This window comes from Chiloscyllium plagiosum, unplaced genomic scaffold (genome assembly GCF_037043375.1).
Source record: "Chiloscyllium plagiosum isolate Xiang-an unplaced genomic scaffold, Cpla_swu_hap1 HiC_scaffold_36, whole genome shotgun sequence".
In the NCBI taxonomy this organism is placed as follows: Eukaryota; Metazoa; Chordata; class Chondrichthyes; order Orectolobiformes; family Hemiscylliidae; genus Chiloscyllium; species Chiloscyllium plagiosum.
Window position 1 is genome coordinate 21,513,677 of NW_028270174.1, and position 24,050 is coordinate 21,537,726.

The following is a 24,050-nucleotide window of genomic DNA, read 5'->3' on the forward strand; positions in this document are numbered from 1 at the left end:
CCAATCTCCTTTGTCAAAAAAAGCTGTGGAATGAAACGTAGTTTTAAAATTCGATCCAGCTAGAATTAATTTTTACTATTGGGAAGATTTAGCATCTAAACAGACTCAAGGAATCCACATGCTGTTGTTATCAGGTAGTGGCTATAGTTAAATTCTAATCACATCACAGGAGGATGTGACAAAATGGGAACTGCATCTTGGCAAAATAAACTAGACGAAATGTAATTAAACTCACTAATGTGACAATGAGTAACATTCCAGTGTTTCTGCTCATATTGTGAATAGTTAGCACTTGCTCAAATAGAAATTCCAACAAGCATCTGTATATTGATCAATCTAATACTATTACCCTACCTGCCACTGAGAAACATATCGATTTTCCTTTCGGCAAGCATCATTGTATTCCTCTCAAAATTAATTTATTTCATTTTAAAAATTGTTCATACAAATGTTACTTAATTGGGGAAAATGCTCAATGAAAACAATTTTGAAAAGCCATTCTAATGGAAGTTAAATTCTTAAGTTTTCCTCATACTTACTTTAATGCGTATGTAACTTTGATAATAAGTATCTCACTCTTTAACACAGCAGAAAAAAAAAGTAAGAGGTGTACATTACCAGTTGATAACAATTTGCATCTGACAAACACAACCTTGTGTCTTACTACAGCAAATCACCACTAAATCCAGATCTATAGAACATTACAGCGCAGTACAGGCTCTTCAGCCCTCGGAGTTGCGCCGACCTGTCATACCAATCTGAAGCCCATCTAACTTGCACTAATCCATGTACGTCCATATGCTTGTCCATTGACAACTTAAATGTTTCACTTAGGTTAATTTTCTGAAGATTTGGAAATAAAACTAATTTAAAAGCCACATTTTCAAAACCCATGTGCATCCATAATTGGAGAAAAGGAACATCAGATTAAAGATACAGGTTGTTTCTCTCCAGAGACAAAACCATGAGCGACTTGTGAACATGACAAGGTTAATTGAAAAGACACCTTGTCTGTTGTGTTGAAAAATCCTATGATTGGAAAAGTAAGGGTCAAAAGGAGCCAGGTATCAACAAGGCGATCTGGCTTTTGGAACTAAGCTCGAGGAAGCAGTCAGCACAGGACTCCCACTGGCAGGAATCAAAAAGCAGAGAACTTTCCAACCTAGGTACTAAGAAAGCATGACATTTAAGTCATGTTAGATGTTTAACTGTAGGATAGCAACTTAGCACAGTCATTATTTTTACAATGAGCTGGAATAATCAGCATTGTTAAAGTGTGCAGATATATTTATTGCTTAACACTTTCAGCATTGAACAAAGCAGGCTAAGAATTAAACACAGTTTTGCCTCATCTAATGTTATTTTGGTCTGACCTCAGATAGGTTAAAGAAATTCAGTACCATCTTGGGACTGAATGTGCACCGGATTTGGGTCAGGCAATTCAGGCAGGTGGTGATTCAGGCCAATCCAGTTGGGTGGGGCCAAGGGTTACAGAGTGCAGGAACAGACCAATATGCAAGCAGTGAAGCAGGTAACAAGCCTGACATCATGTCGCATCCAGCTGAGATATCCAGGTAAGTTTAAAAAAATAGTTGCATGTCACATTCCAGAAGAGTCCAGTTATTGGTCAGCTCCAGTTTTCTTGCTTTTGAGAGGGTCTACCTGTAATACTGCTGAAACGTGGGGTCATCTGGGTCAATTCACAAGCATTTCATAGGTCACCTGATCATACAAGTCATGATTGATGAAACACAAATACAGAAATTGCCAGTGAAACTCAGCAGGACTGACAGCATCTGTGAAGAGAAAGAAAAGTTAATACTTTGAGTCCAGTAACCCTTCTTTGGAACTGATTACAGCTAGGAAAAATATATCATATGTGCTGATGATGGGGTTTGTTGGGGTGGGGTGGGGTGGGGGTGGGGGAGGGCTATAAAGATGGCACAGGGACAGGAGGAAGAAGAGCCAAGAGAGTGTGAGCAAGAGAGGATAAAAAGATAGTAAATCAAAGGGATTGTTGATAGTAGACCAAGGAGGAAGGAATGCTAGCTGGGTGATAATGGGGATTATGAGTAATTAAAAATGGGGTAGCTGTGCAGAAAAGTTTCAATGTGGGGGGTGGGTAATAAAAATGGAAGGTGGTGTTCGTGCTCTAAAAATGGTTAAACTCAATGTTGAGTTTTGAAGGCTGTCAGGTCCCCAAGCAAAAGATGTGATGCTGTTCCTCCAGTTTGAATTGACCCGTGCTGGAGCACAGCAGCAGGCCTGAAACACAGCTGGTGGTGTTTTGAAGTGGCAGGTAATGGAAGCTCAGGAATCATAAAGCAGTGACCCAGTCTGCATTTCATTTCCCCAATGTAAGAGATCACATTGTGAACAGTGATTACAAGAGATTGGATTGAGTGAAGTGCTAAAAAATTAGAGAGTATGGACACCGTTTTCCATGACAATTACCCACACCCAAACCAAACCCCAGGTCTTGTCCTGGCATGGGTTGCTTTCAACACAACCAACCCACTTTCACCCACTCACGTCCCTCGTCATCACCTATTTAGCTTCTCCTTTCTTCCTTGGTTTATTATTATCAACAATCCCTTGTCTGCCTACTCTTTTTATTCTCTCTTGCTGGACTCCTTATCCTCGCTCCGCACCCCCCCCCCCCTCCATCCCCTGTCATTAGCATAAGAACCATCTTTTCCTAACTGCTATAAATTCTGAAAGAGACTCACTGGACTTGAAATATAAACTCTGTCTTCTCTCTGCAGACTGAGTTTCTACAGCAATTTCTGTTTTTGTTTGTTTCATGTCTTCAGTGTCTACAGTTCTTTGTTTCATTTTCATGACTGGGGCAAGTCAGCTTCCATGCAATGTTGTTAAACAGGGTGGTCGATATCAATGAACAGAGGAAACCTGAATTCTTAGTAATTTTGCAAACGTTTTAATCTGGACTATCAATCAGGTTACCTGTGAATGTTTCTTCTTGAGACACATCCTATAATCCTACATTTCTCAGAAACAAAGGTTCTGGGATGCAGTTTTTTTTAAAAACACATTGCTTCAGGGTGCGCCCTTTCATCTGGTGTGCCGATATTGCTCTTTTAACAAGGCTAAGTTTCTTTGTTTTTTTCCCCCCAGAGGGGTTGTAAAGGCAGCCGTTCCAATATGTCTGGAAACAGCTACTTAAAACACTTGTACAATGAAAGGTGAGCGGACAATTCTCCAGTTCAGGGTTTGGTTTAGTTTGAGCAAGTTGTTTTGTTTGTAGTTGCTGGTCAAGTGCTGGGGACCGAAAGCAGTAGTTCCATGTTGACCCTCTCTCTCTCTCTCTCTCTCAGATCTCTCATGTAAGAACCAGTGTAGGATTTACCTTTTGTGCCAAGGGGATGTTTATGGAATGTTGTGTTTTCATGTTGATTGGGTTCTCAGATAATTTATTATTCTATATTCAGTTCTCTTTTGTTCACCTGTAAATAAATGCTGTTTTGTTTCAAACTGAATGGTTGGGCCAGCTGCATCACTTCTGCAATATCCACTTTACACCTGCTTAAAACAACTAATAAAGTTAGTGTCTGGGCTACCTTTTTGAAATGTTATAAGCGGGGCTGGCCTGGTCCAAAACAATGGTTAAATAAAAAAGTTAAATCTTTAATTGTTTTACTGTCCACACCAAAATATAAACATTTTAACACAATTTAGGCATAGTGCAGTCATAACTTGGCCTTTTTAAACATACCTCTCTCCTCTAATTTGTATTCTATGCATAGGCATGTTCGCAGCAGAGTTGGCCTAATTCTACTATTCGCATCTAACATTAGTGACTATTGGGTCTCGATGTCATTCCTCAAATACCATTCATACTCCCTTTGTCTTTTGATTGGTGTATTTCCACCATTTGTTCCACTTGCTCACACTTTAACAGCATAAATACTATCATTTTTCAGCCCTCTTCAATTCTGAGGATCAGTTATATTTGACTTGAAACATGACCTCAGTTTCTCTCTCCAGAGCCAGTTTGTTCAGCTCTTCCTATGTTTGTAATAATAGCCATTATGTATATTCCTTATTATTAAAAAAAGTTTAACTCTTCTTATTTTGCAACAGCATCAAATATAAATTGCTGGTTCCCTTATCCTTGCCAGATGGTTTACAAATTGCATTATCACAGCAGCATTCCCCTGTAAATGTCGAAAGGTTCATCACAAAGTAGAGAGAGAGGGATAACTGGTAGTGGTGTGGAGGTTACAGGTAGGAGAGTTAGAGCTGAAATATGATCAGGGATTACGTTTTCAAGAGGCATTTTAAAATGAGAAGTGTTTAGGGAGAAAAAGTGTATATTCACTCACCATTTGTAGACAGGAGGAAGTGGGCTGCATTCTGTTGTGGCAGCCAGCGGATCTTGTTAATCTTTTCTTCAATTTCCAGGCTTTTTAGGTAATCGAACTCAGGCTCATGGCTCTGGAAGGTGCTGTAAACATTGTACTCACCTTGGTGGTGAGGCTGGTTTTTTGTCTAAAAGAAATGGAAGAGTTAATTTTAAATCAGAAGCAGGAGATCAATGGATTGGATGTGGGCATGTGCAGGGAAAAACAGGAAACAAAATGAGTCAACAAATATTCAGACGTTTTGGGAAACACAAGATTTCTTTCTCTAAACTGCGAAATGATCTTGCAAGAGCTTTTGTCGGAATCAGATGCCTTAAAGTTTATCTGTATTACATACCATAAATGCTCCCGTAGAAGTCAAATATTTTCAACCTGAAGTTTATGGGGGTGGGGGAGGGGGGGGGGGGGGGGGGGCGGGGAAAGGGGGGAATGTAAATGGTGGACCAATATCTAGGTAAAATGTCCAAGGGGTTGAAACCCTTGCCAGTTTATGAGGGGGGCTGTTAGTGGAATAATCTCAGTGGTTACTGGCCTTGGTCCTGAATTCACCAAGAAACTGCTGTCCCAGTACATCTATTTCTGATCGTTCAAGAAACTCAACAACGGTCAAAAATATTCACCAAACCCTTCCTGCCAGCCCCACTCACCAAATCCAATTTGAGGTATGTCAAAATTAAGTGCCTTTTCATTAGTCCAAGACTAGAGGGCTTATGTTTCAAGTGAAAATGGAACGATTTAAAAGGGACCTAAGGGGCAATTTATTCACGCAGAGAGTGGTACGTGTATGAAATGAGCTACCAGAGGAAGTGGAGGAGGCTGGTACAATTACACCATTTGAAAGCCATCTGGATGGGTCTATAAATAGGAAGAGCTTGGAGGGATATGGGCTGGGTCCTGGCAAATGGGACTAGATTAAATTAGGACATCTGGTCAGCATGGAAGAGTTGGACTGCAAGGTCTGTTTCCGTGCTGTACATCTCTATGACTAGAGTCAAAATGTCAAGAGCTAACTTAGCTGTAATAAATGAAAAATAAATAATTTTAGCAAAGAGTCCAAAATCAACTTTATCACAGGGTCAACTATATCTGGTAATGGTTAGATCGGTTGTGGGAGAACTTCAAACTTGCAACGTTTTTAAGTTATTTCCTTCTATTGAGATTGTGAGCATTTGACTCCAGGAACCTGGTGTATAAGGAGTTGAGATTTCATTTCCAGTTTACAATATTCAATTTAAGCAGCAGCTTGGTGGATGATCATAGGTCTCTTGGTTTACGGGTTAGTGCAAAGAGTAAAACAAAAAATAAAATCAATCAATCTTGCAAACCTTAAATAAAATCCTTTAATTCTGACAAAAAAGTTTGTATTTGAGAGTTTGTTTGACTCCCTTTGAGATGAACGGTACGTGATTTATTTATTTTGGCATTTTTTAAAAAATGGTTTCAATTTCAAACTAATGGCATATAGAGATTTGTGATAAGGTTTAAAACTTAACTCTGTCAGTTTTCCTGGAACTATGATTTAAAACCAATGTGTGTTAAACAGCAGATCTGCAGTTTTTGGACTATTACAGCCATAGTGTCAGAGAGATGTACAGCATGAAACAAACCTTGCGGTCCAACTCATTCATGCCATCTGGATATCCTAAGCTAATTTAGTACCATGTGCCAGCACTTGGCCCATATCCCTCTAAACCCTTCCTATTCATATACCCAACCAGACATCTTTTAAATGTTGCAATTGTACTAGCGGCACGGTGGCACAGTGGTTAGCACTGCTGCCTCACAGCGCCAGAGACCCAGGTTCAATTCCCGCCTCAGGCGACTCTCTGTGTGGAGTTTGCACATTCTCCCTGTGTCTGCGTGGGTTTCCTCCGGGTGCTCCGGTTTCCTCCCACAATCCAAAAATGTGCAGGTTAGGTGAATTGACCATGCTAAATTGTCCGTAGTGTTAGGTATAGGAGTAAATGTAGGAGTATGGGTCTGGGAGGTATACGCTTCGGCGGGACGGCGTGGACTTGTTGGGCCGAAGGGCCTGTTTCCACACTGTAAGTAATCTAATCTAATCTAATCTAGCCTCCACCACTTCTTCTGGTAGCTCATTCCATACACGTACCACCCACTGTGCGAAAACGTTGCCTCGTAGGTCCCTTTTAAACTTTTCCCCTCTCACCTTCTATGCCCTCTAGTATTAACGGAAGTCTGTTTACATTATGGGGGTTTACGCTTCAGGTAAAGAAAAATCTAGCCATTAGTTTAGTAGAAGCTCAGATAAGCACGTATTTTTAAAAGTTAGTTCAAAAGCTTTTAGCAGTTCAAAAGAGGCCATAGTGTTAGAATCCTCACGTTTTTATTCTTTTATCAATTTTGAATTTAGAGCTGGAGATGACTTGTGAAGCTTGGGACAACTTGTGGTAAAAGGCAAAAAAGCAGAATAAACAAGCTTTGCTCGGCCATTGGCTCATTGCAAAGTTAGTCTTGCTTAAAAAATTCTAACAGACACAGTGAGCTCCAGGAGCAGCACTGCATTTAAATGGTTAGCAGAGGTTGACTATTAATGAAGGCAATATCTAGAAATTGGTTCCAGCAAGTCTGGAAGAGACTCTTTGTTTAAGCAGATGGTATTTGTTGAATGCTAATCAAGGCCTCAGGTAAAGTCGATCAGAGCTGAATCAGAATAAAGTTGTTTTCTGAGAGATGGTTCTGGATTGCTGCTGAGACAGCAAGTAGTTTTGAAAGCTTCCTGCATAATCTGCTATACCAACTTACGGAAGCTTTAAGAGTAGGAGCTGAGTTAGAAGCATTATTGCCTTTGCCTCAACAAACTGAGAAGATGACAGTGATCAACGTTTCCGAAAAGCATCCAAGTGGACCATATCTATTCCTGTGAAACAATGCATTGTGAAAGTCATTTAAGTAATCTGGCCAATTTTCATTTCCTTTTACTTATCCCTTAACTGTGTTTGGCTTTCAGTCTGCCTTTTGTGAATGGGGGCTGAAAACAAATGTTTTGAATTTAAAGCATTGACATTAATTAGATTACCATGTTGTTTAATTTTCTCTCTGCTGGAGTTATTGTGTCTTTACCGAATAGTCAAGTCTTTTGTTTAAGATACAAACCCAGTGCCTGGAAGTTAATTATTTGAGAAGTCTGGGATTGATTATTTAAAGGTCTACTTAAGAACCACTGGAGTGATTTGGGGGTCTTTGATGGTTTAATTTTTAGTGCTGTGAATACAGAGGTAGAAAAGCCAATTTGGTTCAGCTGCCTGTCTCTTGTAACAGCACTGAGGTCAGAAACAAGTACAGTTTCTTCCTACAAAAGCAGATCATTCACAGCAATCAACAATGTTACCTCAATGAAAAAGATTCTAGATTACAAAATTTACAGACCAGAAATGATTGGTGCTTTGGCTGTTCAAAGCTGAGAAAGCTTAAGATCCCAGTTCAGTGAGTTTTCAAGAGGAGGTCTTCATAATTCAGAATTGAGAAAATGCAGTTAAGTTAAAACGATAGATTGCTCTCGATCTTTGACTAACTATAAAGTGATGTTCAGGAATGGATGGAATTTTGTTTGGACACATCCCTCAAACAGTGTGATGTGTATAACAGCTTGGTTTGTTTAGATTTGTTTTTGTTTCTTTTGAGTAACAGACCTCTGTTTATTGTTTAGATCCATAATCTATAGCCTTGAGTGTTTATACTTCAGCAAAAGACCATTGCATTAAGTTTTTAAGAAAAGAAATGATCTTTGCAGTCATTCTGCAATCTGACTCATCCAGTACCAACATCAGCTGGGATAACTGATGCAAACAGAGACTGACAGTCAATACTGAATGACACAATCGAAAAGGGCATGAGTGGCTGTGGATCTATGTCCCAAAGAAAAAGCTTCACATCTTCAAGGAAGGAAAGAAAATCATTGGTGGGGGGGAGGTGCAAGGAGAGAGTAGTGTAGAAATTTTATTCAAGGTCAGATATAGCCATTTCCCATTGATATGGCTAAATCATTGTCATGTTGTTTTGGTTATCGGTTCCTTTTTAAACCATTGCAATGGCCCTTTTTAATGGAGAAATGTTCTGCCATTGCTGACTTTAAGATCTAGAAGGAAACTAATAAAAAATGCTCTTCATTTAAAAAGCATCGAAACAGGAGACGTCTATTTGGGAATTGGACTTTGATAAACAATTCCAGTTTCAGTGTCATTCAGGTAAACAATCTGATTCCTTCACACAGCTGTAAAACATAGGATGAACCTTCCAGCAACGTTAGTCAACAAAACGGGTTGTCAGCATCCATACTTTTTATTGGGATGATGTTGCTTTTGCTTATATCAGAATGCTTTGATACTCAATAGCAGCACTTTCAGCTTTTTACATTTACAATGGTACTAGGGGATGAGTGTACTTCTGAATATCCACCCAATGAAGGAGGAGTAGCTTAATTACTCCACTTACTTTCCTGGCAACATAAATGAAAATGTTTTACCAGCTGAGAAAGTTCAACAGATACTGAAAGTAATAGCGAAACTTGTCAGACAGATAAGAATGTCCTATCATAATAGTTCATTACAATAAAAAGTGTCCTTTTATAAGTGACATCACAATTTCTAAACACTCACCTCTTGCTCTCTCTGAAATATAACAACTCGACCTCCCTTGTCCCCAGTAGCCAACAATTCCCCAGTGTGATTGAACTCTACGGTAGAAATTATATCAGCTGAAAAAGATGGAAACAAGCATTTAAAATAAAACTAAAACAGAATTATAAAGCAACTTTGCTTATTTTGACTTAACAAGGAAGAGTTGAATATCTCTTCAGATTCAAAATAAATGTAACCTCTCTAATCCAGAATGCTTGGGATCAGGTTATTCCTGGACTTTGGAATTTTCTGAATTATGGAATGAGGTTAGGTCACCTTGTCACCAGCATGAACAAAAAAATCCACCTATATGTTAATTATTCACCTGATGCATGTAGCAGAGATGGAACATTACAAAGCACTAGTTGAAATTCTTTTTGAAAAATTGCATCTTTCAAGTTTGCCTTCTCAAAGCACTGGACTAAAGCAATTGCCTTGAGCATCTTAAAAATAATTTGAGGCAACTAAATTTCAGAATAAGAGATTTCTGGCCATATCGGTTGCAGCAGATTTATTTTCAGAAGTTAAATAAGGAACAGTTGTACAATGTCGCAATTATGATGTTATTAGACGATTATATTTTGAATCTAAACCTTAAAATTAAGATTGAATGAAAGAGGTCATGATTTAGAGTCTGACTGAGTGGTGAAAATGTTCAAGATCAAAAAAAGGCTAAGATTATTTTACTGAGTAGAAGGTGCAAGGCATTTATGCTGGAAACATTCAGGCTCTGAATTTCAGGAGTAGATTCCAAGTCTCCCAGAAAAATACCGAGCTGCGAGCACATCTAAAATGGAGAGAGTGGGGGGTCAGGGATAGTTAATTCATATTTTAACCAAAACACAAAGTTAACATGCTTCACTTGAAGGGAAGGAGAACAGAGGAAGTTATTTCTTTGAGATCAGTTTACGGGCTTCCTTAAAAATCAATGATCACCTCACACGGAGAACAGTTGAGTGTTCAATAGACAAATGAGACTGCTTGGCTTTGTGAACTACCATGACCAACTTCTCACGGGAGATCTCTAATCAAGGAGATGCATCCTTCAGCCATCTAAGTATTCTGGAGATCCACCATGGTATGGCCAGGGGAGAAGTTTCATTGAAATTAGCTTTAGGAAACACTCCAATAAATGATGCAAGTGCCTACAGAAATTCATCCAAAGTTACTACTTAGTCATGGTAATACAAAAATCCATCAGCAGCTGGGTGTAACTGGACTATATAATAAAACGTCTACCATTTGTGGAGTGTGTTGTCAGTGATGAGTGTGCAAAAGGGATGTGAATTTCTGAAAATCAAAGTATAAGCTGGCTACAAAAGCAAAATAAAAAGTTTAGTCATTAGTGCCTTTTTCAGTAACTTATCAAAGTTTTAAAACATGAAATTTTGTTGCATCATTCTTTCAGCAATCAATGAGAAATTCAAATCTCTTAAAAATTAACATCGCGGCAGATTATAAAATACTTAAAAGCTAAAAATATTCAGTTGAAGATAAGAAAACACTAAATCAAGTGGCACTTAGAATCCAGAAAGATGGTTTTTACTCTGAAATACAGTTTGTGTGTCTAGTTCTTAATTGTATTACCCATACTAAGCCTGCAATGGACTTAACAATTTAGGTATATAATCCATCCAGATACAAAAACTAAACATAATATTAGATTGAGTCTTTTCTTTTTAAAGTTATGTCAGATAATTAGAGAATTCCACTTAAAATGGGAAAGGTGCAGAGAGGAACATGTCCACATTGAAATTATTAATAACAGAACAGAGTTGAGAAAGTGCAGAAATTGTAACCATTTAATAAAAAATTTTCCTCTGTTGTTTGATTTTAGCAGAAAAGTGGACATGATTATTAACTAACGTTCTCAGTGCTACTTTATGTTAAAAACAGAGTATAACGAAACATGTCATGGGCTAAAACTATAAATGATCCCACTTATATACAGAATCTCTCTCGGCAAAATCAACAGTTCAGCTACTTTCATCAAGTGCCAAGTACTTTACAATGTGGACAAAAGTTTCAGACATAATCTTATATCTCTCAGGATCATTTGGCATTTGTGGAACTGAGAAAAAGAAATTGCTTTGCACATCACACCACTCAATTGAGATACTAAACTGCCCAGCTTGGTGAAAGTGTTGAAAATACATACAAATTAATGACACAGTAGGCCATACAGCTCCATAAGCTTAGTATGCCACATGATAATATTATGGCTGATGGAATTATGCCCTCAATTCCACTTTCCTGTCTCCCCCTATTATTCTCTTGGATTCCCCTGTCAATCAAGAATCTAACACCAACTTAAAAAAATATGCCTCGACCGCTCCCTGCAAGGAGAGAATTCCTCAGATCAATGAGTCTCTGGGAGAAAAATTCTTCCTATCTGTCTTAAATGGGTGACCCCTGATGTTTAAATTGTATCTGCTAGCTCTAGACTCTCTCACAAGGGGGGAACATCTTCTCAGCATCCACTCTGAATTCCCTTCAGAATCATCTGTCTCTCAATAATCTGTCTCATTCATCTAACGCCAATAGATTCTGACCCAGTTTGTCCAACCTTTCCTCATAAGACAAGCATATTTGAAGATAAGTTTGCAGGCTGTTTATTTTTGCTGTACTGAAATAAAGTCTCTTTTTCTTACTGTCCTTTGACTACAAGAGATTTGTTTTTCATTTATTATTTAACTTCTGGAGCATTTAAATGGTCATTGGATAGGCATATGGATGAGAATGGAATAGTATAGGCTAGACGGGTTTCAGATTAGTTCCACAGGTTGGCGCCACATGGAGGGCTGAAGGGCCTGTACTGTGCGTAATGTTGTATGTTCTATTTCTATTATTAAATGTGTCGCATTTTGATTCTTTGCAAGTTTGGAATGCCAAATATCACAACATCAACTTCATGATAGGGAATAAAGGGAAAACCATGGAGAAAAATGTTGAGTGACAGCTCAGCTTTTGCATCCATTCTCAGGAATGTAATGTGCCTCCCTGCTTCTCAACAAAGTATGATCTTATAAGGAGTCACTGAGTGCTGAAAACTTGGAGAGAATTCTGTCAAACTAAGCTGCAAAAGCCAACGTATGCACATTTCTATCTTGGTACATTGCAACGTAAAATTGAAGGCAATTTTCACATTTAAGTGTTTTTTTTAAAGTTTAGTGACACCATCATCTAAGTAAACTATAATTAAATACACGCAAGTCTCCTTTGATGGTTACAAAAATAGTATACCATCCCTTTCACATTTAAACTGCAAAAAATAATTTTATAAATTCCCTGATGAATCATCAGCTGGCATTTTTCAGTGATACAAGAGTCAATTCTAACAGCATCCTGCAGATTCATGCAATGAGGAACTACCTTGAAGCTGACATGAAAACGCCATTAGGAATTATACTTGTGCTTTATCATTGAGCAATTCAATCAGTGGCTTTGCTGATTGGGAAAGGTGAGGGACATGGGCACAGTGTGATTCATTGAAGAAGCACCTGAATGGGTTTCGCTAATTGGAAATAATATACATTTGTTTAACAAGTCACAGACTTCAATTATCAGTCGGCCTCAATCGAACACCAAAAGGACGTGCAGTTCACGCAGATATGATTAGCTGAGCAAGATTCAGAAGTAACGTGGGGAAGCAATTCAATGATCAAGTACATATTGAGCACCCTTCTCAAGACTGTGAAAATTTTCAGAAGAGCATTAAAAGTAGTTTCTAAAAAGTATGCTATAAGTTCACAACCAGTCAGGTCTAGCAAAGCCCAGCACCACGTCCTAAACAGATAATCTAGCCTTACACCACAGGGAAGAGGGGTTTCATTAGAGGTGCTGTTCTTCTGTGGAAACATGAAACTAAGATCCAGTGCCAGAGGACAGTAAACACCCTTGGTGTATTTGGACCAACAGTAGGGGCATGTCCTGTTATTCTAACCAACATTGCTGTCATAACCACTATATATAATATCAATGACTTTCAATTGTACAGCATTACTCATGTGGATAGATTTGGTAGCGGTCTAATCAGAAAAAGGATGCAGCACTCGAGAGGCGTGACCAAAATCTTGATCCAACAGCTGGATTGCGAAGAGGGTCCAAACAGAGGTGTCTGACTTAGAGGGGTTGAAAGGGAGGAATTTCAGAATAAGCAGCATGGATAACTGAAAGGAAACTTGCTAAGAGTGTAAAGGAATAGGTTCAGGGTCAGACAGACAGAGTTCAGGAAGTGGAAATGTCAAATGGTATGGCTGTAGAGACAAATGGCAGCAAGCTCCTGACGGGAATAAGGAAACCTATAGCAATGGAAAGGAATTATGTAATATTTATTCTTCCCAACTAATGTGGTTTCAGCATCACCAACTGGCACAGAGCAGCTCAGCATCTGCAGAGATTGGTGGTCCCCAGAACAGGAGGGTGTTCAGAAAAGTCATTGAAAATCCTCTTTTCTCCCTCTCTACAACAGTTCCCTTGCAGCTGGTACTAAATACAAAATATTCACATGTCACTGCACTTAGAATCTGTTTCAAAGTGGCAACTACAGTGATCACAGGTGGTCGTCTGAGAAGTCCAACATGACAGAAGCACTTCCTACACTGTGCAAATCGAACACCAAGTGGGCTGAATAAACAGCAGCACTGAGATAACCACGGCATTCAGAAAGCACTAAACTAACATTTTTCATCCTCACCAACACACCCACAAGTGTGTCTGTTTTCATTATATGCCAATTTTGTGGAGTACATGGATCAGTTCCTCAAAAGACCATATTTCTGAACAGACACAAATTCATCTAAACATCAGCACACAAGACACAATAAAATAGTCAACACTGGACCAGACTATCAGCCCTGCACTCACAATCCTCCAACAAAGAAAAAAGCACAGATTGTGAAATAACGGAATGTAATTTTAAATGAAGCCATTATAATAATTGCCAATCTATTACATACCCAGTTTACCAACTGAGACATGGTTTTGGCACATTTTATCAATAATGTCTCAATGACTGCGCTCATTTACACACTAGCAGTTGTTCTCTTGCAATATTGCAAATCTCATCATCATTTAGAGGATCTGATTCCGATTAACAGTCCTGCAGGAGTTCCTGGTGAGTAATTAGATCAGGGATATTGTTCTCTTATGAAGCAGGTAAGGAATAGAGAAGTTATCAAAATGACAGAGATTAAACCCAGATGCTGATAATACTGCCCCATTAAAAGCTAATTTAGAATTCAAAATCAATTCATCACACCTAGGTCATCTGCAAAATGTGCACAGATGATCATTCACATCATCATAATAAAAAGACATGAAATCCATTTGCTGTAATGACAGAATGTGCCAAACTCAATCATAGATGTTCTTCAAATTTATTTTTAGAAGTACAGGAATTATAATTAGTTGGGCAACATCATCGCATTCAATTTTACATCAGTTTAAATGTATCACATATCAACACGCCTTCAAATCTTTAGGAACTGAATTAATTCAGAGGAAGCGATGTCAAAGAATGAGGTAATCGTGTCCACTGCTCTAATATTCAGTGGCACGGACTTCAGCATTTAATTTAAGCTTGGTCTCTCAATGGTTCATGATGAGTCGAGAGAAAAGCACTGAAAATCAGTACATATCCAGCTCAGATTAGTGGATCTCAGCTGGCCTGCATTCAGGTCTTTCCTCTTCAACTGTGAGACAGTATGGACACAAAAGTATTCTGTGAACCCCACTTATGTGTGTGTGCACGAGAGAGTGCGAGAGAGACACACAGAGAGCACGTGAGTAAGACAGAGCACGAGTGCAAGAGAGAGAGACAGAGTCAGAGAGTGAGCAAGAGAGAGTGCGAGAGACCACACATGCACGGTTTTGGACATTGAAAAAAGACAGGATTCTGCTTAGCTTCGTATGGAAACGATAACTTGCCAATATAGCCCATGTAGAGGCAGTGGCTAAATAACAATGTCATTGGGCTAATAATCCAGGCTTATGCTCTCAAGAAATGGGTTCAAATCCCTCAATGGGAGATGGCAAATCTGAATTAAAAGCAATCATTGGCGATTCTCATAAAAACTCCTATGGTTCCTCTGAGAAATGAAAGCTAACATCATTGTATGGGCTTCATCTAGATCCACATAAATGTGTTGACTCTTACTTGCCCTCTTGAAAATTCTGGTTGGGTCAACGACAAGGCCCACATCCCATTAAGGTTTAAAGAATATTGCTCTGACAACGGAGCTCAATTTAGCCCAAACACTCAAAAGGTGGACTGTAGAAGAGAAAACAGCATTCGAAACGTTCAACTTAATCAAACCACAATTGTCATTCATTTGTAACCACATTGTCTGCTTCCCCACACCCCCTCCCCCCAAATAAATATGAACATTACTCTTCCAGCAATTAAAAAAAAACTTGTTCTTTTTGTACATTTCTTGACCAATGCTGTGGATAGCAATATCCCTTCTGTTACTGGCATAAAAATGTGACTATTTTTACCACAGGGAAGGCAATTTTTAAAAATTGTCTCACAGCAATACAAACTAATGATTTGTTTAAAGCTTAGAAAATATCTAGTGATATTCCTTTTTAAAAATGCATTTGTGGGGCATGGGTGTCACTGGCTGGCCAGCATTTATTGCCCGTCCTGAGTTGCCCTTTACAACGGACATATGATACAATTTGCAGTTGCAGTGAAATGCAAAGGGTTAGAAATTCAGTTCTATTAAGCGCTAGGCAAACAAACTGTGCTCCTAAGTCAGGTTGTTTACAGAGAGCACACAGTGTACAAAACCACAGGATTGTTACAGGGGTAGGATGTGGCCATTTGGTCCATCACTTCCATTCTTGCTCTCCAAATGAGCAACTTGGTTCATGCCCTTCTCCAGCTTTCTTCCCATAACCCTGCACATCTTACATCTACAGATAGTAATCTATTTCCCTTGGAAATGCCTCTATTAAACCAGTCTCCACCACACACTCACAGGCAGAACATGCCAGACCCAAACTATGACCTGAAAGAAACATTTCCTCAAGTCTCCACTTCTTCCTTTGCCAACAACGTCAATTCTGCGCCCTCTGGTTTTTCAGCAGCAACATTTTTTTTCTCTATCCACTCTGTGCAGACCCTTCACTATTCTCCAGAAATGTAAATATATTATTGTGCAGGAGATAGCCACTCAGCCCATTGTGCCTGCACTAGCTGTATTATCTCGTGTCAATCTCTTGTGTTTTCTCCATTTTGAATACCTCTATCAAAACTCCTCTCATCCTTCTCTATCAAAGAAATACAGCCCAAACTTGTGCAACCTATACACATAATGGAAGATGCTCATCCCTCAAACAATTCTTGTGAATCAATTCTGCAATTCTCTCTAAATGCTTTGACATTTTTCCTGCAGTGTGGCACTCAAAACTGGACCCAATGCTCCAGTTAACTACTTTGTGCAAGTTTAACAGGATCCCTGAGATTTCGCTGCATGCACTCCTGAGTCAGAAGAATATGACATTGTATAGCTGTGCCAGGACTCCTTAATACTTCAGAGTGAGGCCCGGGTTCATGTGTAGTCCAACTAATGGAGAAGCCTTTTATAAATAGCAAAAAGGACCCAATTTGTTTGGAAGGTATAGTCTCCTCAGCTCAGAGGAGTAGTCGGCTTGTGTCAGCAGATAGTCAGGTTTGGTCGGGAGAGGTGTTGAACTAGTAGGATTATCGCTAGACAATTAATCCAGAAACCCAGGTAATGTTCTGGGGACCTGGTCTGGAAACCCAGTGTAGGTAATGTTACAATTCAATCTTAAAACCCAGAATTAAAAATCTAATGAATTGCTGGGGGAAACTCCATCTGGTTCACTGATGTCCTATAGGGAACAAAACTGCCAACCTCATCTGGTCGGGCCTACATGTGACTCCAGAGCACGTGGTTCACACTCAACTGCCCTCTGGGCAATTAGGGATTGACAACAAATGCTCCCCTAGCTAGCAATACCCACATCCTGTGAATGAATTTTAAAAAAAGGTTGATTGGGAAGGCAAAGGGAAAAGGCAGCATTAAGAAAACTAAAAACTAAAACATTTAAAAAACATTTGGCTAGGTACATGAATAGATTTAGAGGGACATGGGCCAGGAGCAGGCAATTGGGACTGTTTTAGTTTGAGATTATGATCAGCTTGGACTGAGGGGATTGTTTCCATGCTGTACAACTATAGCTCCATGTAATGAAGTACAAGAGGAATGAGCCTTCTCTACAATACAATGGCCATCTGACAGTGGATAGCTTTTATTTTAAATTACACATATAGATATATTTCCCTGACCGAAGAAATCAAACCATGACCTAAATTCAGATCATTGCAATCAAAGGTAAAGTGACCAAATGCAAAACTTCCCCAAGTCCCCATATGATATTCAAAGGAAAAAAAAAGCAAGCAAAACATTTGAAAAATAATTGTTATTTCACATATTGTTGAAATGGCAGTCCAATGGATTTTCAGTTGTGTAAAAAAAAATTAGCTTGAATCACTGCTATGCATGTATCTCCAACCAAAATCACACCATAGCAGCCTATATACAGGAGCTGAACCAACCATTAATTATCTAAGTCAACTAAACGTAGCTAAAAAAAATCTTTATTTTTAAACTGCAAACAGTGTAATGTATGAATGCTAGTTTAGTCACTACATGTGGCACTTGTTTATTAATCATAAGCATGTGGAGTTCATGGGAGGACATCTCAGTTTAGCATTTGGTGTTAGCAGCTGCAGGGAATGCCAACCTGTGTCAAAACTACACAATATTTTTTGAGACAGTGCATTCTTGAAAGCAACACAGCTAAAAATGTCAGTAATCCTTTTCCAGGATTGACTCTTTAGCCCAGTAATCTCCACAACAAAGAAAATGAGAAATAGCAAAATATTAATCACATTTTCAAGCTGTAGTGTTGGAAAGGAGAAACTGTTTTTCTGGTAAATCTTTGCAGAAAATTTGATATTTTTCATAGACATTTGCACAATAGTCTGAATTGGTATGCCACATATCTTGTGCATTTTTTAAGCAATGGGTAGAAGTTCCACTTCACAGATCAGAAAAATTTCCATGGCACTCCCAAATAATTATTGTTCTTTCCCTCTTTTGAAGAGAGTCTTGTGCTGGTTAGACAGCAGGGGATATGGACAAGGGCATAAGACATGGGAATCAAAGTCAGAGGAATGATTTGCAGATTTGCATAGTTAATAATGAATTATAACTCACTGAAATTACACAAAGTAGAAAAGTTACAACATTCAGATTTCCCACACAACCAACTCCAACTCACTGATGTTACAATGTAATGTTCAAGTATCCCATTTCAAACTAATAATAATCTGATATTCACTCAAACTTGGTTAGTGCACCATCCAGCACCTGAAACATGAGACAGTCACCAGAGGATGGAATCGAACCCTGGTACTGTAAAGCAACAGTTCTGCGCACTGTGTCACCCTAATATTTAGTACTTCACAATGGAGCATGGAGAGACTGTGCATTTAACACCAAAGAAATGTTTTCACTGTATTTTATAAACACGTGATAATAAATCTAAATCTAACCTAATTTAAAAATTCACTTCTTCCATAACTAATATGCAGTAGTTAACTTGCTTTCTTAACTGGATAGCAAGTCTATTTTCTGGCCATTAAATGGCCCCTTTGGCCATTACCTTGGGGATGATTTTGGGACTTTGAAGTGCACAGTCGTAATCTCCATATCCCATCTCTCCAGGGACAAATCTGACCTTTTGACATCTTTCCACCTGATCCATATTCCTAGTTTCCTATCAATCTTTATTCCCTGGCCGAGGTTAAGAGACTTTCCAAACATTCAGTTCACAATTTCCAAGGATCCAACTGACCTGCAGCCCATATACTGCAGCTCCCTCTGACTCTAGAGGGATTATACCCGATTCTAGATTAGAGTGGTGCTGAAAAAAGCACAGTAGGTCAGGCAGCATTTGAGGAGCAGGAAAATCGATGTTTCGGGCAAAAGCCCTTCATCAGGAATGAAGGCCTTGTAGAGAGAGGAGGAGAACTTCAAGGTAGGCATCCTTGCAAGAGAATTCGCAGTAAGGTTAAAATCAACGAGGCAAAAATGAGGACTGCTGATGCTGGAAATCAGAGTCTAGATTAGAGTGGTGTTGGAAAAGCACAGCTGGTCAGGCAGCATCCGAGGAGCAGGAAAATTAACGTTTCGAGCAAAAGCCCTTCATCAGGAATTAGGGCCAATCTTACTGCGAATCCCCTTGCAAGGATGCCTACCTTGAAGAAGTTCTCCTCCTCTTTCTACAAGGATTATACCCGATACCCTGATTTTTCACCACTTTTTTTTAAACCTGTTGTCTTAACTTTTTAATCTACTTCTTCTTTCTTTAGGACTCATTTAGTCAAATCTTACTTCTTAAAATAAGGTCAGAGAGAAACTATCAAGATTCTCTTTTATCGAGGTGGTGTCCAGGAGCAGACTGTTGACATACCTGACGACATGCCTTCCTTGCCTCCTATCAAAACAAAAGAACATGAATTTGTAAAGTATCTCATTGTATCAATTCTAAATACTCCAGAAAACTTCACATGCATAGGTTGGAGTGCACAGAAATTGGAGGTGCCATTTTGTGGACACTAAAACCTCAGATTCACCAAGAATTTGAACAGGCATTTCATCAGCTTTTGTTTTTGGTAAAGTGACTGAGGGAGTCAACTCCATTCTGCAGTTTACCCTTCGCCTCTGGTGACTAAACTCAAATTAAATACATGCAATGTGAGGAATTTATGGGGAGTGGAAACGTACAAAGAGATCAGGTTACAGGCCACATCACACATTCATACATCATTCCCACAGACTATTATCACCATTTTAAACTACTGAAACTCTTGAGGAAAAGTACCATGGGTAACAACGCCAGAGCACAGCTAGTGAAACATTAACTAATAAGTTGACCGGATAGTTTATGATGTGGAGATGCCGGTGTTGGACTGGGGTGGGCAAAATCAGAAATCACATGACCCAAGCTCTGAAAGCTTGTGAATTATAACCTGGTCTCATGTGACTTCTGACTCTGATAGTTAATATCTGCAAATTTAATAAGTTCCACCCATTTGTAAAGTATGATTAAGTACTATTCATACAGCATGTTTCATGACTTCACAATGCTCCACAAAACATTAATGAAATACACAGTCACTTTTAAATTAGTGGCACTTGAAAGCCGTTTCAACCATTTTCAGCAGGCAATTATCATGCATTACAAATCTGTCACTCAAAAATGTATATAAATGACCAATGTAAGCTTTAAACACCAAGGAAACGGAAAGCAAATTTGTTAAAGAGGTGCTATGTTAAAAATCCTGAAGATAAGACAGCACAATTTGACAAATCGAAAAAAAGAGGGAGTTTCTTTTTCTTTTGAAAATACATGCAGATCTTGATGTAATTCCATGAAAGCTACTGTACATTCCTATCTAAATTACTTCCAAAAGCTCCTGTGCCAATACCGCTGTTCAAATTCAATAGCAATAATCCAAAATTGATAGCTATTTGCCAAGGTTGCAAAGCAGCAGTTACAGGATTTGAGGTTTTGGCTTCCAACCAAATACTTCCTCCTCGACATCTTCCCTTATCCAAGTACCAAATTACAGATCATCTAGTGCAACGAGAATGTTTAACTACAAATAAATTTTTCACACAACATATTATTAGCTCTCCAAACACTATACTGTTTAATACTGTATTTGAGAAGAAGTGCAATTTATTCTAAGGTATTAATGTAAATGTAACTTGCTGAAAGTTTATGTTACAACTTTTCAGCTAGGGGGCGCTATGAAACACAGATTGGAGTAGCAGATAAGGAAGTGATGTCAACAATGGGTATTTAAATGGTCATTGGATAAACATGGAAGAAAATGGTATGGTGTAAGACAGATAAACTTCAGATTGGTTCCACAGGTTGGCGCAACATCAGGGACTGAAGGGCCTGTACTGCACTGTAATGTTCTATGTTTTATAATGGGCACATGACTTCTGGTGCCAGTGTGGTGTAGGCGCACAATGGTGCTAATGTCACTGACTCACTGTTCCAGTGCATTGGCAGCAGAGCATAGTGCTTTGTTAAACAGTCTTAATTAACATTTGTTTTTTTTGAAACAACTGAAATTTACACTTTTCATTCTAAACACAAGTTAATAAATTTGCTGTGTGAGAAGGTAATTAATTTACATGGTAAAGCTGCGCACTAATATTATTAAGCTATTGCAGATAAACTAATGACATATCTTAATTCCGAAGGCACTCGTGATAAAATTAGTCAAGTGGCTGTTGTTTTCTTCCCACAGCAGCTGACTGGTTTTGTCCTTAATGTGCTCCACGAACATTCTCAAACAAAGGACAGCTTTATTTCTCTCTGTCAAAAGGTTTATGTAAATAGATTGAGTTTTGTTTTCAGTGAAATATTGCTCAATCCTTTCAATAGCTCGGTCACATGCCGCATTGGAGAGGCTGCACAGAGGGCCAGGTAACACACTTCCACCAATACAGCTTTCTGACGGTAATAAGTCTCAGACTAAAACAGCAGTTCCTTTTCCACATAAAACAAGTGAGTAATCGGTTTTAACATCCAAGACTCCATACATCTACACAACTAGCATTTATAATAACAGCATTAACATTGAAAAATGTCCTAACATGTTTCACAGATGTGTAATGAAAAACAGATGCTAAGTCAAAAGGCGAAGGATATAAAAGGATGGAATTGTCTATTGTTAAGGCATTTCTTGTGAATGAGCATTTTTTTTACCTGATATTTCTCCATAGAATATTGGATTTATGTTGCAAGATGATGTTTTAAATTGAATTTGCTTTGAAACAGTTTTTTTTTAAACAGTTAATAATTCATGGTGAACTGGCTCACTTTTCCCTAGTTTTAAAAATATAATCTCGTTATCTTAGTGAAATAATTCAATTCATGAGCCTCTCTCTCTCCAACAAGGAGAGTATGATGCTGCACAGGGATAAGACTTTTCCTCAGTATCTGGCATGAAACCCAGAAGCAACCAATCTGGACAGAATTAAAATGCATAGTTACAATTAAAAGAACTGAATAAATGGCACATTCAATTAAGACTGCAATCATCCATTCAATTTAAATTTCATTTGATAACAAACCCACAATATAATGCAGCAAATAAATGGACATGGAATGTAATTCAACATGAATTATATTTTCTGGGTGATGGAAATACTTCAAAAACACGTTTTAAACTGAAAAGTAATTCCACACAATAATGGAATTTCACCTCAATATTAAATCTCAAACTTGAAACTCTTCATAGAATTGTATTAAATTCCTAATCATATGGAAGCAGGCCATTCGGCCCATTAAGTCCACAGTGACCCTGTGAGCATCCCACCCAGACCCACCCCCATCCCTGTAATCCTGCATTTCCCATGGCTAATCCACCTAGCCGGTACATCCCTGGACACTATGGCAATTTAACATGGCCAATTTATCTAAACTGCACATCTTTGGACTATGGGAGGAAACCGTAGCACCTGGAGAAAACCTGCACAGGCTCAGGGAGAACATGCAAACTCTACACAATCACCCAATTCAGAATCGAACCTGGGTCCCTGGCGCAGAGAGACAGCAGTGATAACCACTAGACCACCATGCCGTCCGCCAGTGGAAAGTCTTTTAGAAACAGCCAAAATTCAACAAGAGAAGAAAGAAACATTAAATGGGACTTTTTCAGAATACTCAAATCTTGATCCACACCAGTTGTGATATTATTTGTGGTGTTCCTTCTACCAGAGTTGGCACAGATAGCATAATCTCAGTTACACTTTAATAATCATGGTGTCACAAATCCACTGTGCAAAATCAGTCTCTCCCAAGAGATTTAGGTCATAATTTTACCCAGACAAAACCCACATACATGATCAGGTTTAAAACTGGCCTCTTAAAAGATTTAAAATATTCAGATAACACAAGCATTGATCAAAGTTGGAAAGGAATCTAATGACTTGAAGTATTTATGATGTTTTTTATGTATGTGTCAAGTCGCTATGGCACAAATCAATTTTTGGCATGAACAAAATAGGGCTATACTAACAACAAATCAGAATAAAGTACTCATTCTGCAAGTTCAATTTACTGTGGGGGCAGGTGGGGCAATTAAACAAAATTCTATGTAATTCTCTTTTAAGAGATGTAAAATGCCATTTATAACCCAATTTTATTACAATTTTTATGGTCTTCAGTTGGCAGCATTCATGTGCATTTTAAACCCTAAAAGCACTGAAGAATACTGACTCACGACAACAAGACACTCAGTTGCACACCACTGAGGATATCTGTGTCACTACAGAGACTTATTATGCACATATACTACAGTACAAAATCACAACACTAATGAAGTTTTACAGGAGCCTTAATTATCTCCCATGCTGAAACATACTCTGGGTATTCACAACAGAATGAGGGTGCTAATTCAAACAAGACCTAATGATGCATGCTATGTTTTACAGACATAGCTTCCATTTGCATTTGATTATATCTTAAACCCGCTGCAATGCATCGGTCACTAAAGCAGTCAACTGGATTTTGCCAAAACTACTGGTCAAATAAAAAGTCAGATGCTCTTCTCCATTTATAGATAGATAGAACTGGTGCTATTGGCACCTTATTGTGTCATGGAGCAATGGGATTCCATGTTACCAGGGGAATTTTACACAAAACACACTGTCTCAGTCTGAATTGAGAGCAAAGACCAAAGTGAGATATTTTCTGAAACGTAAATTCCGGTTTCTTGATAATATCACTGGAATGTGCTACAAAAGTTAAGGCCTGCAATCAATTTTAAAAGCCTGATTAACTACTACAGAAAAATTGGATTCATGATCAGTCCAACGTCAATACAATTGCTATCCAGAATCTTCCGTGTTTATGCACTACGCAGACTATTGCATGACGTGAAAGCCTGGACTGCATACCAGAGGCA

At 38.6% G+C, this 24,050-nt stretch overlaps 1 protein-coding gene across 6 annotated transcripts in view; it reads right to left on the bottom strand.

The window, feature by feature from the left end:
- Positions 1-24,050, bottom strand: part of LOC122539411 (serine/threonine-protein phosphatase 2A 55 kDa regulatory subunit B gamma isoform) — a 370,044-nt gene that overhangs the window by 154,492 nt on the left and 191,502 nt on the right. For 4 of the 6 annotated variants that reach the window (XR_015753322.1, XM_043674219.2, XM_043674220.2 and 1 more), the window contains exons 3-5: positions 19,532-19,555; positions 9,002-9,099; positions 4,344-4,509 (exon numbers count right to left, since the gene is read on the bottom strand). Coding sequence is in view for 5 of the 6 variants with exons in the window: in XM_043674219.2 (XP_043530154.1) it covers positions 4,344-4,509; positions 9,002-9,099; positions 19,532-19,555 (288 nt within the window). In the remaining variant the exon portion in view is untranslated. The remainder of the gene's footprint in view (positions 1-4,343; positions 4,510-9,001; positions 9,100-19,531; positions 19,556-24,050) is intronic. The other 2 variants (XM_043674221.2, XM_043674222.2) reach the window with 1 other exon arrangement.